The sequence below is a fragment of the Heterocephalus glaber genome, unplaced genomic scaffold, assembly GCF_053883595.1.
Source record: "Heterocephalus glaber isolate CG9 unplaced genomic scaffold, H.glaber_assembly_v1.0 deba00001472, whole genome shotgun sequence".
Lineage (NCBI taxonomy): Eukaryota > Metazoa > Chordata > Mammalia > Rodentia > Bathyergidae > Heterocephalus > Heterocephalus glaber.
In genome coordinates this window covers 19,363,662-19,380,708 of record NW_028258315.1, presented here as the reverse complement: position 1 = coordinate 19,380,708, position 17,047 = coordinate 19,363,662, and the positions used below count along the sequence as shown (strand labels likewise).

The window sequence follows — 17,047 nt, the reverse complement described above, 5'->3', positions numbered from 1 at the left end:
ATGTCAAGACTTCCACCGAATATGCTGCCATAAAGAACTGAGCAAACAAATAACTGTGGAACACAAATAAGATAATGTGTGCAAAGCACTTAGTTACAGGGCCGGCACGCTACAAATGTGACTTGTTATTAATTCAACTAAAAATTCTCCTAAAAAAAAGCACTTTTTGATCTTTTAGCTTTAAGGCAAAAATAAATTTGTGTTTGATTGCTAGTGCATACTAGTGTTGCTAGCAGTAAATGGAATTTATATGTACAATAAAATGGATAATCCCCAGAAATATTATTTTTGGCAAAAGAATCCAGACATAAAGGCACATGCTACGATTCCATTTATGTGACTCCCAGAACAAGTGGGGACAGAATCAGAAAGTGGCTACTGCAGAGGGAAGGGGTAAAAGAGGACTGACAGGAAAGAGGTTACTACGTGACAGAGTATTCTGGAATGTAGGAATATTTTCTACCTTGCTTGAAGTGATAGTAACATGAGTATATAAAATAGGGAAAAATGCAATGAACTGCACAATTCAGAGCTGTACTTCTTATTGGAAGTAACTATACCTGAATTTTTAAAAAATTTAAAATGCATCAGTGTATGGTCTTTGTCATTTAGAGCAGAAATGTCATACACACTTAATTTAGGGTACAGAAGATTAGAATTATATGTGAAATATGGAGTGAAAGATTTGAGTTATGGTCTAGAGAAGACAAATATTTGTGCCTTCTGTTTATTATAGCTACACCTAAAAACAAAACCTTTCCCTACCACTCCTCTTTATATCCATCTCCCACTGGCCCTCTTGCTCCCATCACTGGCTCATTCGCCCACTCCTCTCCTCAGGTCTGTAGTTTCTGCTTAGACCCTTATCCTAAGAGTGAACAAAAAGAAAGACTATGAATACTCAATCAAAACAGCGATGTTTTCATTAAATAGACTGGCAGCTGTGTGAGCAGAGACTTGTAAATGCATCTGCTCTACAGGATTTTACGTTTAATTCAATTTGCTCAAATCAGAGCAGCCAGGCCCTCTAACTATGGGCTAGACAAGGAAGCAGTTTTGCTCAACAGAACCCTCCATCAGAATGGTGTTTGTTCGAAAAGAACTGCACCTATTCATTCATTCCCTCCTGCACGAAACAAGCACTTAGGGAGCACCTATTCCATCCCAGCTATTATGTGCAGGGCTGGAAACACAAAGACAAGTACAGCCTGGGAGAGGTGACAGACAGCTGAACAGATGGTTATAACACACTGGCAGGTTCAATAATACACAGAGGCCTGGGTAGTACCATGAAAGCAGAGAGCAGGGGAAGATTTCCTTTGAAGGCTAAAGCTCTCTCGGAGTAAAAAAGGCAGAAAGAAAAAATGGAAAATATACTCCCACCTAACCCCGACCTCATACATGGGGGCTTGAGCAAAAATAGGGTATGTTTGATTTCTCAATCTGGGTAGGTGGTATACAGCTGTTCCTTATCTTATTTTGTAATGTTTTTCTTTGTCAAATATTTCATAATAAAATTTTTAATGCAGTAGTGTTTGTAGGCTTTGAAAGCCTTCACCCTGGCAGCTCCCTCTCCCACACAGACAGCTTACAGTTGCCAGTGTCAGTCCCGAGACACGAAGGGAAATGGGAACAGGGACACACTCAGGAGTCCTGTTGTAACAGCTCTGCGGGTCTACACCGGCACAAGAGGATGGCCCAGCAGATGGCAAAATAGACTGTGAAACAAAAATTTCAAAAATACCAAATGGGTATATTCCAATGTCACTGTATATATACAAAGACAAAATAGAACATATGCCTTTGCTCTGGAAAAAAATTAAGTTTATCGAAACTACTGACTACACTGCTACTGACCACTGTTCCTCCAACAGACATCTATGGAGCGCTGGCTCCATCCCACATGTGTGCTTATAGACAAGACACAAGCTCCTGCCTCCAGCCAGGCTGTTCCCAGGAGGGAGCGGCCAGGGAGCAGCCCACCAGGAGAGAGGGTAGGCCTGCAGCACAGAGGTAAGCCCAACCTCACCATCTTCACAGGCCACGCCCAGACGCATTAATTACCCAGAACTAAAGTATTAGGGTAGACTAATACAATGAAATTCTGAAAATACTGAAGACCTAAAGCTAATAAGGTAAGCAATTTATCATAAAATCTCATAAACTCAAAAATTAAAACTATATTGTACTTTATCATACTTGATATTAGCAGGCATGAGGTTTTCAGTAATGAGGAAGAAAGGACTGTTTTAGTCTGTAAACATCATACCATATCACTAGCACCATCTTAATGGTATGAAAAATCTGACAAAATTCAGGAACTCATTTAAAAGTGTAGGGTGTCACCAAGTGTGGTGGCCCACACCTGTAATCCCAGCACTCTGAGAGTCTGAGGCAGGAGGACCTCAAGTTCAAGCCCACCCTGGGTAGCTCAGCAACTTAGGGAGACCCTGTCTCAAAACTTAAAATAAGAAATGGGGGGGGGGGGGCGGAGATTTAGCTCAGTGACACCACGCCTGTGTCACAAGTGCAAGGTCCTTAGTTTGATCCCCGGTACCAAAAAAAAAAAAAAAATGGGCTGGAGATGTTGTTCAGTGCAAAAGCCATGAGTTCAATCCCCAGCGCCACTAAAAAAGAAAAAAAAATCTTAAGTAAAATTCTCATGACTAGAGGGTAACATGTTTACAAGTTTAATGTAACTCAGCCTCTTATTCTTTTACTGTTCTCACAGACACTAAAGGATGATCTTAGAATCAAGGTTTTGGAATCTTCATTTTTCCATCCTGAAAAAAAACTGTTTAATAAAAAGACAAATCTCATGCATATACATGTGTACAGCTCAGTGAATGTAAGGTACTTGGAGAGATTAATCTTTTTCAAACCTACTGTCCTCTCTTCGTTCTGAACCTACAGTTCCAAGCTATAAGAACAATACTGCTCCTTCCAAGCCCCTCCTCCCCGCTCTTGAGAGTTTAGAGGTAAGGGGCAGGATAGGTTTGTGATGTTTTGATAGAGTGTGTTGCCATGGAAATGACTAGGTTGTTCCTTAGGAAGCACCATGACCTCACTGCAAATGAAAACAGAAAAGGATGATTTCTGAAGATTCAACTGAGAGAAAAATTAATGGCCAGGAAAAAAGGTCCAAAAACTAAACAGACAATCTGGAAAATATTGCAATGTCAAGTGCTAAACTGAAGTATGACCTCCAAATAGGAATCCTATAATAAAAAAAGAGAATATTAATGTAAAGACAAATCATACAAGTAACTTGCTCCTGTGGTTTCTGAATAAACACAATCTCAATCCTGATAAATTATGAGCAAAATCCTATGGCTTTCTGTGCCGTGTTATAAAATTAAATCCACATCATACTTTCTCCTCCTAAAAGCGGCCTGCATTTTCCTCTTTCCCCTTTTTCTTTTTGTGGCGCCCCTGTTTACACGGCTTATCCTTATCACACTGCCAAGACTGGGAACCACAGCAGATGGGCCCCCAGACATAATTCTAACAGGTTTTTTGTGCAAACAAAAGATAAAGAAGGCTACAGCAATGATTTACTGATATCTGAAGTTGAAAAGTGACAAAATACAAACTGTTTTTTTCTTGCTGTTTGAACTGTTTATCCTTTAAACTACTAAATAAGATAGATATGGCCAAAATTAAATGAGATTTCAAAACTACAAAACCAAACACCCTATTTTAACAGCCATTAAGTTCTCTGAAGTACCAAAATGTCCTAAATTACATTTTTAAAAAACATTACCCTCCATTCCCTTTGTACCAGCAAAAGGGAAAAATATTTGTAAATTTCTGTCTTATAAATTCTATTTAGCTGTTATGTTGTGAAATAAACTATTCGTCTGGATTTTTCTTAGGCAAGGAAAATGCCTTAGAATTGAAAATTCACAAATATTTCCCAAGAAGAGCATAGTAAAGAATGAATTAAATGAACTAATTCTGGAATCTTGGTTGTAAAGGTAAAACCTAGTCTATTTCAAAATAATCTACCAATTTAACATAATACAACACGGACTGGAAACTTTTCCCCCAGTTAATCACCCTTCAAGATTAAAGACTGTTTACACACTGTAAAACAGAAGCTCCTTCCTGACTATCTAACTGCAAAGAGCTCTATTTTTATGGTATACCTGAAAGTCCAGCAAAGGTCCCAAATGATAATGTATAATGAAACTGACAAGCATCTGAAATACATGGCCCAGACATTAAGCAAAAACACACCAGACAGACCCACAGGGCTCTTTTAATGTAGGTCATGATTGTCAGACCATAGCAAAGACATAGTGACCCTTGATAAAAATTAACCTTGATTATATGTAATCATGCACATAGCTTGCTCTGAGTCCCCAGTCCTCAATCTTAAGTCCATAAGGTTTCAAGAAGTGGCTGTCACAGTCAGTTATACACTGCTTTCCACCAAAGAAAATGTCTGCCCTAATGGATTTATCAGTGGAGGTACAAGGGTATCAACTATCAAAAAAGCCCAGCTTCTAAAGATTCCAAACATACCGGCCCCGGTAGGATTATGTCCTCTAACTTGGATGGCTAATTATTGTTTGGTGGGTTTGGGTTTTTTTGGTGGAAAAATTATGAAAGCAAATTAAGATCAGGAACAACAGGCCCAATTATAACATATTAATTTTTTGTTGAACTCTTCCACAAAGTCCCTGACTAAGGGAGAGTTTGTATGCAAATGGCTTATTCTCCAGTTAATCCATGCTAATACAATTTTCTAGGAAACTTTACATAAGAACAAAAATCCTCCATGCAGAACAAAAGTGAGTATGTTCAAGTGATAAAGACAATTTATACACAAACATCTAGTTTATTCAGGTAGTAAAAGCATAATACCAAGTCAGAGCTGGAAATCTGAACCAGTTTAGTTTGAGCCAGCTAGTCACACTGCCTTCCACAGCTGCGAAGTAGATGTTTGATTGTGCTAGCTAGCCAGCAATTACACAGAACTGAAAACAGGACCAAGTGGAAAAGTGCGCTCAAATCAGTGCAAATCCATTACTACTGCAAGACCACTGGGTCAAAAAGCTCACCTCTGTGGGGCATACATCATTCAACGGAAACAATAGGTGTTCTCTGTCCAATGTTTCCAAATCCAATCCAAAGCCACTGTACCATGGGTAAAGCACATATTTTTCTGAGGTTAGGGATATCCAAGATTCAGAAAATGATAAGTGTATTAAATATAATCTAACAACTGCTATTTGATGTTCCGTCTCCTAAATCAAATAGTGTATTTATTTCTGAACAGAAAACGTATTCTGTCAAACACAGAAGAAATCTAATTTTGATTTTTACAGAAAAACTATGGCATGTATTTTAACTCTAACAGGACATACAAAACATGCTGATGTAAGAGACATGTTTCAAAAATGCAGCATATTTTCTTTGAAAATATATTGGGTTCATTTCCACCTGCCATCTTTTTGTAGCATGAAAAGTCTAGCTGTAATATGTTTTCTAATAAACATAACTTGAGATTCTTCTTTGAAATTAAACTGTAAAAGTGTTATGAAAACTGTTGTTTGCATATAACTCCAATAGTTCCATTATGGTCACTATACACATATTCTTAATACATAAATATGAAACACTGACACGCAGGTAAAATAACAACATTGAAACCCATAATGGAAATTTCCAATCTGAAAAAGCAGATCTAAGGTTTTTTTAATGGCAAACAGGAAATGTGTAACAATGAGTTATGCAACATTGTCCTTAAAATCCCAAACTTTCTAAATGTCATCATATTAGTAAGAGACTCTGGCTACAAGCTAATTTAATACTTAAATGTTAATATAATTTCCCCATTACTACATCTGCCATGAATGTTTTTTTACCCAGGAAAAGCGAAAACACAATAGTGTATAAGAAAGAAAAAGAAAAATCCTCTCAGTAACAACCTTGTTACATAGATCATCACAGACACACTATGTATTTCCCTGCCTAGTGTTTTTAATTACCACCATTTCCAAAAATTTATTATCATTTAAGAAAAATAAAATACAGAATTAGCTTGATTAAAAAAAATGTCATTCAAATCAGGCTACAGTCTTGAAAGGCATATTTATAAAAAAGTGTTAATTTTAATTAAAATATATAAAGATTAAGTCCTAAACTAAGTTCATTAATTTCTATAACTAATGTAAAACAAAGAGATCACAAAAATAGGACTGGATAAATCTTGTTACAAATATTTGCCATGTGGACCCATATGTATATAAAGTATAAGAAAGCACTCAGCATTTCTGTGTAACTGCTTCTGAAGGATTCTTATGGAATACACACACTGGCTGAACTTAAAAGTGTTCAGGTTTTAAACATTAATTTACTTTGACTATGTGCATGTCAAAATGAAAGATTGCTGTCTAGATCCAGACATGCCGTATTAATATTGAACACAAGCATTCACTTCAGGTCAGCAGTCACTCCAAGTCGACTTCAGCAGGTGGTAAAAGTAACGTACTCATTAAAATGTATGTGTTACAAGGTTATCTCCCCAAAACAGCTCTCAAATAGAGGTAGCCTTGAAACTTAAGCATTAGATATGCTAGAACCAGCCTCTAATTGTCACAAGTCTGGAGAAAATTGAACTTACTCTTGCTACCTAATAACCAATAAATTTGACTGCTTTCATCAGTATCTTGCAAGAAGTCAGAGAATTAAATTGTATGAAGTTAACCTGGATGCTGCCAACAAGAGTTAAATGCTCTTCAACCACCTACACAGAAACTAGAGCTTCATTTTACACCTAGTGGCCAAATAAGGGATCTGTCCTCATTTTGGATGCCTTCCTATATTTCTCAATTGAATGAAATTTTACTCCTTTATTTTTTGGTACCGGAGATCGAACTCGGGTCCTTGCGCTTGCACAGCAGGCAGCGAAACTACTGAGCTAAATCCCCAGCCCTACTCCTTTTATTTTTATTAACTCTATTCAAATTATTTTTCCCTTTTGTGAGATAATAAATCTCAATTCTCCAGAATAAAGGAATAAAGCTCAAGAAGAGAGTAGGCCTTATATCGAAGAATCTTTCCCCAAAAAATTAAAATTACACCAGTATTGAAAAATTACAACAGTACCACTACCCAGAAGCTCAAATACTTTTTAATTTGCTTTTCACTATCAGGGATAAATCCTTTCCACTTTATACCTGCTACACCTCAACTTAAACAAGATTATTCTCTAGCTAGATCTTTTCCTCTTCTCATTCCCAAGTCAATTAATTTCCCACTAAGAGATAGCCCACTGCTTCGTTGTAACTATTTTCTTCAGTGTTTTCTCCTTTAAAAAAATGTTAGTCCACCTTGTACATAAAAGCAAAGTCCCTAGATTTGTGATTAATCATTTCACATTGCTTCATTTCCTCATTATCAACCCAATTACTAGATAAGCAAACAGGAAGACAATAGGTCATGGGAGATAGGGGAAACAGAAGTCTTCTTATAAGGGTGCAACTCTGTCTTGTTCACTGCTGAATGCACAACATAATAGGCATATGAATACGTAATAAACTGACAAAGAACCAGAGAACACTGGAGTTCAACTCATTCATTTCATTTATGAATAAACTCAGACTTAGGAAGATTAAGTGGCTTGGCTAAGATCACAAGGTATGTTGGTCAGCCTCATACGGTCTAACATAACATATGCTCCTTTAACACTGGACTTTTTCATATTCTTTCTCCTATCTATATTACAGTACTTATTTTCAAAGATCAGCATAACTCTTTCTAGAAATTTAGACAGGCTTCCTTTTTCAGAAATACAGATGAAAAGTAGTCCCTTCACAATTAAGGGCTAATGTTTCTAAAAATCCCCATGGCAGACCACATTTTGGAAGATTTTTAAGATTTAATGGGAAGATAGGATAGACAGACCAAAAGTAGAAAAGAAAAAAAAAACCCTAGGGAAGCCCCTATCAGTATTTTAAAACTGAGCACAATAAAGACATCACAGAAAGTGATGGGTGATGTTTCACCTTATTTGTAAAGGTGGACACTGCACTTCTAAGGTTCTCTGACCATCTTTCCTTCTACAAAATTCAGCATTGCTCTTCTACAGTTTCATTCAAATTTAAGTATATTTCTTTAGGCTTGCAGCAGATAAGAATACATTTTACCTGAGCTTTCAACTTATCTGAGCATGTTTAAGTTCAATCCACTCCTTTCTTACTGCACAACAGACTCCATTTTCTGAAGACCCACAGGCCCCAGCGACCCTCTAACACAACTTCATCCCAAAGTTCAGATATAAGATGCTAAGTACTAAATCCAGAAGTTATCACTCCCCAGGGCTAAAAGGTTAAAACCTCTACATGTGGCCTACCAGCCATTTTCCTCCCTTTTTATTTCCCAATCCTCAATTTCTTCTTTTCTAAATCTCAAAAAAGAAATACTAGTGGCTCTAAAAGACTACATAAAAGTAAATACAATCCACTGGAGTTTGATACAAAGGAAAACACCATGGAGGTAGGAGAATTCAAATTAACAGCTAGTTCACCTTCAGATAAAGGACTCTTCCATATCCAACAACACCTTTAAAATTAAAACTGCACAGCACCAGAATTGAGCATTCTGGTAGCTGGCAGTCAGTACTAATTAATATGACATGCTTAGGCTTATCAGGTGGTCCGTGACCCACACTAATAATGAAATCTAACCCACTCCAAATGTTCCTAAGCAAAGTAAAAGCATTTCTTTGGCAGGTGGCAGAAGGAATGATGAGTCAGGAAGAAATACCTAACACTGGCCAGATGCCTCAAGGAATCGCCAGTAAGAACAGGAAAATAAAAAGAACCAATTGAGGAAACTAACAAAGAACAATGCACCTATTTTATTCAGTCACTTTAAGCATGAAATCTATACTTACAGTGCCCATGAATCACAACATTTGTAAAGAACCAATGAGATCATTTACTTTGGTCAGGTGCACAAAAGAGTCTCAAAAACTTACGAACAACTTGAAGCAGAAAAAAAAATTTAATTCTTTCAGGTGGTAACAACTCATTCTGTCTTATTATCTCATGGTAAACATAAAAGCAACACAAATGAAAAAACCACCTCTCAACTCTATGTAAAGTACGTTTTGTTTCCTACGAATGACATGAATATTGATATAAAGTCATTCAAAAAAAGTCTATCATAGACTAAATACGTTGGTAGCACTATGAATACAAAAAAGAGAGCTATCTCTGTATTCAAGTTCAGCCTAATAGGAGATAAATAAATAATTGTGTGGAGGGGCCAGGGATTTAGCTCAATGGCATCGTGCCTGCCTCGCAAGCACAAGGTCCTAGGTTCAATCCCCAGTACCAGGAAAAAAAAAAAACAAAAACTGTGTGGAGTCTAGTAAGTCCCGTAAGAAGAAATACAGATAATTTGGGCCATGATAGTGTGTTAAAGGAGAGCCTGATTGGGGGGGGGGGGGGGGCTTTAAGGAGATATAAAATTAGAAATGTTCAAGAAGGATTTCACACCTAACATGGCTTTACCTCTTTCACACTGTATAAGAAAAAACACTTTCAGCTTTTTACCTCTGGAACAGTCAAAATGGATCATTTCATAAATGAGGATTAAAAAACTGAGGAAAGCTAAATAATCAAAGTCAAACAATAAGCAAAGTCATCTTTGGAACAAAACTTCAAACGTTCCAATTCCTGTTATGAGATCACTCCATTCTGCTTCACTTGCTACCAAAAAAAGCCATCTATTATATAGCTAGTTCGCCTCATTTCCCAATTCATATTCACCATCAGAAAAGGATATGCAAGAAATAAATACAAAGACATTTTAAAACATAAAGATGAATTAAGTCAAATTATATTAGTATATTAAGTTTGTTTCAGGAACTCAAATTTAAAACATTTACATAAAATGGTGGGTTTTCTTTACCAATGCTTAGTAATACCTAATATTTATCAACCATTTATTAACCACCACAACAACCTCATAGCCCATTTTAGACCCAAAGAATCACAGCCCCAGAAAGGCTTAAGAAATACTTACTTATGGGCTCTGGGGATGTAGTTCAGTAGCACCGTGCCTGCCTGGCAAGTGCAAGGGCCTGAGTTCAATCCCCCGTACCAAAAAAAAAAAAAAAAAAAAATTACTGACTCAGGTGTACCAATATGCCAATTCTAAAGTGGCCATATAGGTTTTCTGGACATTTGAGTTAATCAGTGTCTTTTAGAGAAAAATAACACCAAAAATACAGGGAAACAACAATTTCCAGAGAGAGCTGAAGCAGCCAAATATAAAAAGAAAAAACATTCCTCAGTATACACATTCTCTATAGAAAAAACAAAAATAACTTGTAAGAGACAGTTTCTATGGATGAGGAAAAATAAAGCAATTAATTATATTTAAGGTATATAAATTCCTTCTATGAAATTTTCACTTTAACATAATTTTATATGAGTTCTCCCATCTGTTTTAGTCCTTGGGCTCACCTACCCATTTTCCCATAAGATATTATATTTCCCTACCACATACTATACGGTATTTTCCTATCATGGGGATTTTAAAATGCTTAACCCGCCAAATTTAAGAAATAAAAAAATCAAGGTAATAGTGTAGTGTACGTCCTAAAACTGTTAGGACATCTAATTTTCATTCTTGGGATATTTTCTCACTGACATTAAAAAAAATTTTTTTTAATGCAAAAGATGTTAATGAGCCCTTGCTTAATAAAACCAATGACCCAACTCCCTTTCCTAATTAAAAGCTGACAGTATGTGCAATACTATTTGCAATGAATGTTCAGGCATAACAGTCTTATTAAAATTATGTCTGTTTTATAATTTCCATTACTAATACATGCTTAAAGAAATTGATTCTGAGATACATTTTTCTTGTTCTTTTCCAGTCCCTGACACAGACGGGTGAGTGGTACTATGGACCAACAAGCATATTCAACCAACACAGATGACTGAAATTAAAAAGCTATAACGTATTAACATATCTAGGCCACACAGAAGGGTCATGAGGTAAGATCATCAGCATAAATTAGCATACCATTACAAGGCATCTACAGCAGGCAGACAAAATCTGATGATAGATCTTTTTTTATAATGAATATATAATGCTGTTTGATAGGATTTCTTTTTAATCACAAGTATTATTTGGAGAAAAAGTACTGCTAGCCTAGTATCACATTTTACTACTTTAACACCTAACCTGTGATACAGATTTGAAATTCTGGAAAGCCTGCATATGTAGAGTTGTGGGCTGGGGGGAATTTAGTGAAAACGTTTTTAGGACACTTAGTTGTCTTTGTCCATTTGTCCAAAATAAAGGTTTAAAAAAATATATCAGCATATTTTTTACTTTTTCTAATTTCTCTACAAAAATCTGAAAACAGAGTCATCTAGGAAAATAAACCTTTGTTATTTACCAAACCCACAGAATATGACACCTACAAAAAGAGGCACAGAGGTAGATGGGTTTCTTGTTAAAAATTTAAAACATAGTTCAACCTGTACATGGACCATGAGCTCTGAAGTACTAAAGTGTCACAGTACACTCCTTGTATCTCTACCATTATTCAGAGTTCACAGGATTGGAAGAAAATGTCTAGAAGATAATCTTTAGCTAGTGGGACTGTTGCTGAATAATTAAATCTTTATGCATTTTTAAACAATTCAGTCAAATCACATATATATCATATTAATAGCATTAACAAAGGTGAACATTTAAATATAAGCACATATATCCCCAAGCACAGAAAACTTCTCAGTGCCAAGTGTTTTCACTTCCCCCAAACTACATACGTAGTAACTGAGACAGTCACTTCAGAGTCATGAAGATGGGTTTTTAAGGCACAGTACCCCAAAAAGTGATTTTAAAAAAAAAAAAAAAAGACAAAAACTAAAATCTACTAGTTATACTGATTCAAAACAGAGTCTACTTTTAAGTAAAGGAAACAATGAAAGCACATTGGAAGGATCTTGGATTTCTAACCTTACCCCAAAACAAGAACTAAACATTTTATGAAAACAGTAGCAGAAGCGTTTTGTGCTTTTCTACTTACAGTAAAAATCACTAGCAAATGTTGTTTGTACTGAAAAACAACTAGAGACAGCTCTGACTGGACTTAAAAATATCCTACTTGTACCAGCTTGCTTGGGTCATAAACTGTATTGGATGCACTATGCTCTAGGAATAAACAGGAATAAATCAGGAGGTTTCCACCTCCGTGTATGAGAGCTATACTCACCACATCCTTCCATATAAGTTATTTGCAATTCAAGTCAAATTCATATTATCTAATTCCAGCATTTCTCACCTGGAGAAGCTATTCATAGAACCTAGATTCTCCTTGTATCACACTCCTGCCAGAGGAAATTCAAATAGTGAAAAGGTTTTGCTAAATTTTCAAAGGTACTTTTCATATAAAATGACTTGCCAATATAGAGAAACCTAGCTGGTGTGACCCAAAGCACACAAATCATTTCTTTATGGCTGTTATGTTTTAATCACTGGATTGTTTTTAAAGGCTTAAAAAATGAATGGCTTTTGCTCTACAAAAACCAACTATGCTTCCCATGAAACATTAGCTGTCACATTAAGACAAGGTTTTATCATTAATTATACTGGATTATACAGGAGTTTATGTCTACAAAATGACTGTTAAATAACTGAATTTCCAAACCATCTCAAAATAAATATGAAATCTGGTCCTAGGAAACCTTACATGAATTAAAGATCCATTTACAAAACAAAATTAAATGTAAAAAATATATAACCTCAATTTAAGACATTTGCAGATAAGATGTCCAACACATTTTTTTTCAATCAAAAAGCAAATTAAAATATTAAACATGAACCAACAGTGCCATCTTTTGGTATATTGAGGAACTGAGGTAAACTGAACAAAAATATCTTTCACATATACAGATGAAAAGGAGTGGAACATGGGAATTCAAAAGCTATCAGTTTAAAATTTTGTAACATTTAAACAATACATTAATTATTTTTGAACTTCTAAATGTTTTCAAACACTAAAACATTATCTCATGTTTGTTTTCATTCCAATTTCATGAGGCTAGTACAGCATTACTCTATCTTAAAGAAACTAAGGTTCAGAAAATTTTAATGGCTGATGCAAAAATCCCTCAATTAAGAATGGTTAAGCTATTACTCAAATTGTTGGAGGTTTTTTGTTCGGTTTTCTTTTGTTTTGTTTTGTTTTTTGTTTTTTAGATAGGGTCTCATGATGTATTCCAAGCTAGTCTTGAATTCACTAGGTAGCTCAGGCTGGCTTCAAACTTGTGGTGATCATCCTCCCTCAGCCGGAGTGCTGGGGTTGTAGGCATGCACCATCATGCCTGGCTCAAATCGGTATTTTTTAATACCAATATTAATTCACTAGAATTACATAATGAGCCAAACCATAATGTTTCCTATCTTACAAGTAATGCACACATTTCTGTATTCATAAGATTTTACAAAATAGTTTTATTATTTTTACAAAGTTTCCTATATATATTTGACAGGGAAAGGATATTTATGTTTAAACTGCTGCATGAATGTACAAACACTAATTACACTCACATATCTCTTGACTTTTTACAAGACAAAAATTTCTATCCAACGTAATATTCCCATCCATATGTCAGTAGAAAAAAACTTCATTGAAAATTGTAAAGCCTTTTCTTTATAAAAACATGTTTATGGCTTGTATATGATCTACATCTTACCTAAGTTACAAGATAAAAGGTGGCTAGAAATGAGATAGAAATGATAAGCTTCAAATGCTGTTCCAAGTTTCTTTGCATTAATTTGATGCCTATATGCCATTTTTCGAAGTCTTCTACTTTTATATTTTTCAAAGATTTCTTGAATAGTTTTATTAGAACATCCTCACAGTTCTATTATTTTTGTAAGCTAGGTAACAATTTGGCTTTTGCAGGGAAAAGAGAAAATTCCTTTGATGATCTATCCTTATCTTTGACTCATTTATAAATTTGACTCAAATTAAGTCATCAAATAGTTCTTTATAGTTTTAAATCACAGTTAAAATATAATGATTCCATCTTAAATTACACAATAACTCTAAAAGAACATAAGAAGGCAATAGCTAATAAGGTAGCAAAATGGTTACTGAAAACACTGAAAGAATGAAAGCAAAAGAGAATGAGGATAGGGGAGGAGTCCAGTTCCACATTTTCTATGAAACAACTCCATCATTAAAAGCAATAATCAAAAACTAACTCAGAAATGTATTTGGTTCATCAATTAGCCTTTTCTTCACAGTATAAGGAAAAGCACAGCATAGCTCATGAAAATAAGGTAAACTTGGCTATCTCTAAATATGATTTAGTGGAGTAAACTTAAAGAGCATTGTTAGAATAAATGTTTAACAGATTTATTTTCATCCCCAACCTTTTTTTATCTTTAGGAGGGCTGGATGCTCATCCTTAAGAGCAAGCAGCATTCCAGTTCTTCTCTAGAGACTCTTAACTTCCTTTCCCTGTTTCTGAGTAGATGAAAATTCCATTTTGAGGTCCCTTCGATTTATTTCTTTTATTTCCTGAGAAATAAAAAGGGAAAGGAGAATGAGAAAATGTCATTCTCATTCCATGTTATGGCTTGTGTCTAGATGACCCCCTAAAGCCTTATGTGGTCACAGGTGGGGCTTTTGGAAGATGGCTGGATCTGGAGTGTGTGATGCTGGGATGAAAGTGTGTGATTACTAAATTAGTCCACTGATTGGTTTGATATAGTTCTGGGTAGGATTAGGGTGTGAGTGCTATCTGTCCTAAGGGTGGGTTGCCTGGATAAGATTCAAGGGACAGAAAGAGGGTTTCTGTTTTCTTGTCACTTGCTGCCTTCTACTACCTTTTGCCTGCCATGGACTGTTTCTCCTCTGTGATGCCCCTCTGCCATGCCGCCCTGCCTTGAAGCAGTCAACTATGGACTGAAACCCCTACAAACTGTGAGCCAAATAAACCTGTTCTCCTTTAACTTTGGGTATCAAGTATTTTGTCTCAGCAATGAGAAAACTAAGACACACCATTATCTCATGCTCTTCTACCAATTAATGCAAATGACTCAACTTTTAAATAAATATTAGATCAATTCTCTCTGCAAGGGCACAGAAACATACACAAATAAGTGGAAATACATATAACCATATTTTACTAAGCTTAAAAGTACAGTAAAATTTCTGATAGTTAATGCAATCCCATTAAATGAAAAGCAATTACTATTTCCAATTTAATAAGAATGGATTAAACTAGATTTGATTCAATATAATTTGTAGTATACATGTCAGAAAAAGTGCTACTATGAAGATCTTATCCAACACATGTCAAGACTATGGAGACTAGGACTGACAGCACCCTACAAGGGATCTACTGGAAAACTGTTACAGCTTGTATCTAGATGTCCCCACAAACCCTTGTGCAGTCATAAGTGGGGCTTTTCAGAGGTGGCTAGATCGAGTGCGATGCTGGAGTTAATGGTGAAATGCTGGGATTAAGGGCGCCCACCCTGGGTGTGAGTGCTACCTATGCTAAGAGTGGAATATAAAGGACAGAAAAAGGGCTTGCTGCTTGTTGCCTTCTGCCTGCCCCACTCTCCTACGACTTTCTCCTCTGTGATGTCCCTCTACCTTAGAGCCAGCCAACTATAGACTGAAGCCTCTACGAACTGAGCTACAATAAACCTTTCCTCCTTTAACTTTGGATCTCAGATATTCGTCTCACCAGTAAGAAAAGTAGTAACTAAGACAAACTCAGAGATTCTCTCACACACCATGTAACCTTTAGAAATACTTTAATTTTTTTTACTATTTTAAAGTTTAAAATGAAGCTACTTATGTAAGTACTCAAAAGTTGTTTTTACTTCACTAATGCACACACACAAACCCAAATTTCTATTGTGTGAGGAGTCATATGTAATGACACCAGTCATACCAAACACACCCTGAACCCCCCATAGATAATCTTCAGAAAGGAGGACTGTTATCATCTTCATTTAATAAGGATACAAAGGCACAGATACTGTCATCTGCCCAAAGTCAAGTAGCTAATGGATGGTAGTAGCCAGTTTCCTACTCTGGCTTAATATTAAGAATTGACTTCTGGAAAAAAAAAAAAAAAAAAGAATTGACTTCTGTCTACTGAGCAACAGTGTCTCTGAAATGTCAAAGATAAAGACAAGTAAAATAGAAAGAACTCAAGATAGGACAAAAAAATGTATAGCAAATAAATCTCGTAAGATAGGAACCAGCTGAGGAGTCCTTCTCTCTCTAAGCCAGGGAAAATAACTGAGTCTGGACCTCAGGCAAGTAAATTAGGTACAACCAAATAGTCTCATCACCTAAGTCACCCTAAATATGACAGACATGAAACTATATACATAACACTAGACAAAACTTCCAAAACACTCTTAAATGTGAGGATCACCATGCTCTGCAAGAAGGGCAGAAACAAAAGCTTATGCAAACAAACACTGACCTGAACCTTCAAATCATTTCCTTCCTAAGTGAACCACCAAGCACATGTTGGCAAAGTGGAAACCAGTGGGAAATTTTAAAGTACACAGTTTGCTCCGTTCTGTTTTACTATTAAGTCTCCTTAATCTTAGTATATACAGATTTGAAGCTTAATGAGCTACTGTACTTGTATTCTATGCAAACGTTAGTTTTAGTAATTTTTTAGTAAGTTCTTATAAAAAAGGAATATGAGTAGTAGAGGTAACAAGCATTTGCCCTCTACTTCAAAAACTCCCATTTCAATATGTACAGAGGGACAACGGCCCTGACTAGATTTTAGGACCAGCACAGTCAGGGCAACAGAATGAGGAAGGTGTCCAGCAGAGAGCCAATGGCTCAATAACTCCATAGGTGGTTTCCAGCATGCACAGGGCAGCTGATAGCTGTCCAGGATCATGCTGCCTCAGGAAAGGTCAATCTTACATAAATACTGCTAAAAAGTCTAGAAAGAAATCAGTAAATCAGAAAAATGAAGTGTTAGCTAATTTAATGACTTCTAGTAATTTTATTAGA

At 35.9% G+C, this 17,047-nt stretch overlaps 1 protein-coding gene across 8 annotated transcripts in view; it reads right to left on the bottom strand.

Moving 5' to 3' along the window:
* Cdkal1 (CDKAL1 threonylcarbamoyladenosine tRNA methylthiotransferase) overlaps positions 1-17,047 on the bottom strand; it is a 627,362-nt gene that overhangs the window by 588,701 nt on the left and 21,614 nt on the right. For 2 of the 8 annotated variants that reach the window (XM_021260569.2, XM_087181223.1), the window contains exon 2: positions 14,419-14,566. The exons of the other annotated variants lie outside the window; for them this stretch is intronic. In XM_021260569.2, coding sequence (XP_021116228.1) covers positions 14,419-14,470 — 52 coding nt within the window. In that variant the 5' untranslated portion in view covers positions 14,471-14,566. The remainder of the gene's footprint in view (positions 1-14,418; positions 14,567-17,047) is intronic. 8 annotated transcript variants of the gene reach the window in all.